The following is a 753-nucleotide window of genomic DNA, read 5'->3' on the forward strand; positions in this document are numbered from 1 at the left end:
TGCACAAAAAGTAAAATAGACCTACCATATTCGTCCTTGCAAATAATGGTTCCTGTACTTTCTGATGGGGCACTGATAGCACCTGCTGTATTCTTTGCTCTAATTCTGAATTCATATTTTCCACCTTCCACAAGGTCAGTTACAGTAAAGACACAATCGGGGACATTAACATGGTTCGCTTTCATCCAAGATTTGGAAGGTAGGTCCCGCTTCTCCACTATGTATCCAGTCAACTTATGACCACCATCGTATTTGGGCTCAGTCCAAATGAGAGTCACTGAGTTCCTTGTTACACTGATAACCTCGGGCTTGCCAGGAGGATCTAAAACATGGGGGGAAAACAGTCAAATACCAACGTGGTTTTTTTCATGCAGAAAATGCACCTGGGTTTTCCTTCATATAATGACTTACCAATGGGATCAAGTGCCACGACTGGCTCTGATGGCAGGCTTGGCTTGCCTACTCCTGCTAAATTGATTGCCATCACTCGGAATTCATATTCCAGACCTTCAGTTAATCCTGTCACTCTGAAGTCTTTCATCCTAATAGGAGTCTTGTTCGCTCTCTTCCACAAAAGGCTGTTTCTTTCCTTGAACTCGATATGATACCCTACAAGAGACCCAGTGATGTGTCAATTCAGATAGAACTTACAAATGTAGCCTGATTTTGAAATACTATATGTGTTTTTGCTCAAATAACTTATAGATGGATATGTGAGATAATCATTCTTGCTAACATCTATACTTTTTTTTT

At 40.6% G+C, this 753-nt stretch overlaps 1 protein-coding gene across 1 annotated transcript; it reads right to left on the bottom strand.

The window, feature by feature from the left end:
• Positions 1-25: 25 nt before the first annotated feature.
• Positions 26-635, bottom strand: LOC106725524 (titin-like; the record flags this gene model as incomplete). Its single annotated transcript, XM_014536974.1, has 2 exons — positions 412-635; positions 26-322 (listed from the first exon to the last, which is right to left on the bottom strand). Coding segments are annotated over exons 1-2 (427 nt in total), but the record flags the coding sequence as incomplete, so codon positions are not given.
• Positions 636-753: the final 118 nt, after the last annotated feature.

Source organism: Myotis brandtii, unplaced genomic scaffold, assembly GCF_000412655.1.
Source record: "Myotis brandtii unplaced genomic scaffold, ASM41265v1 C41641518, whole genome shotgun sequence".
NCBI lineage: Eukaryota > Metazoa > Chordata > Mammalia > Chiroptera > Vespertilionidae > Myotis > Myotis brandtii.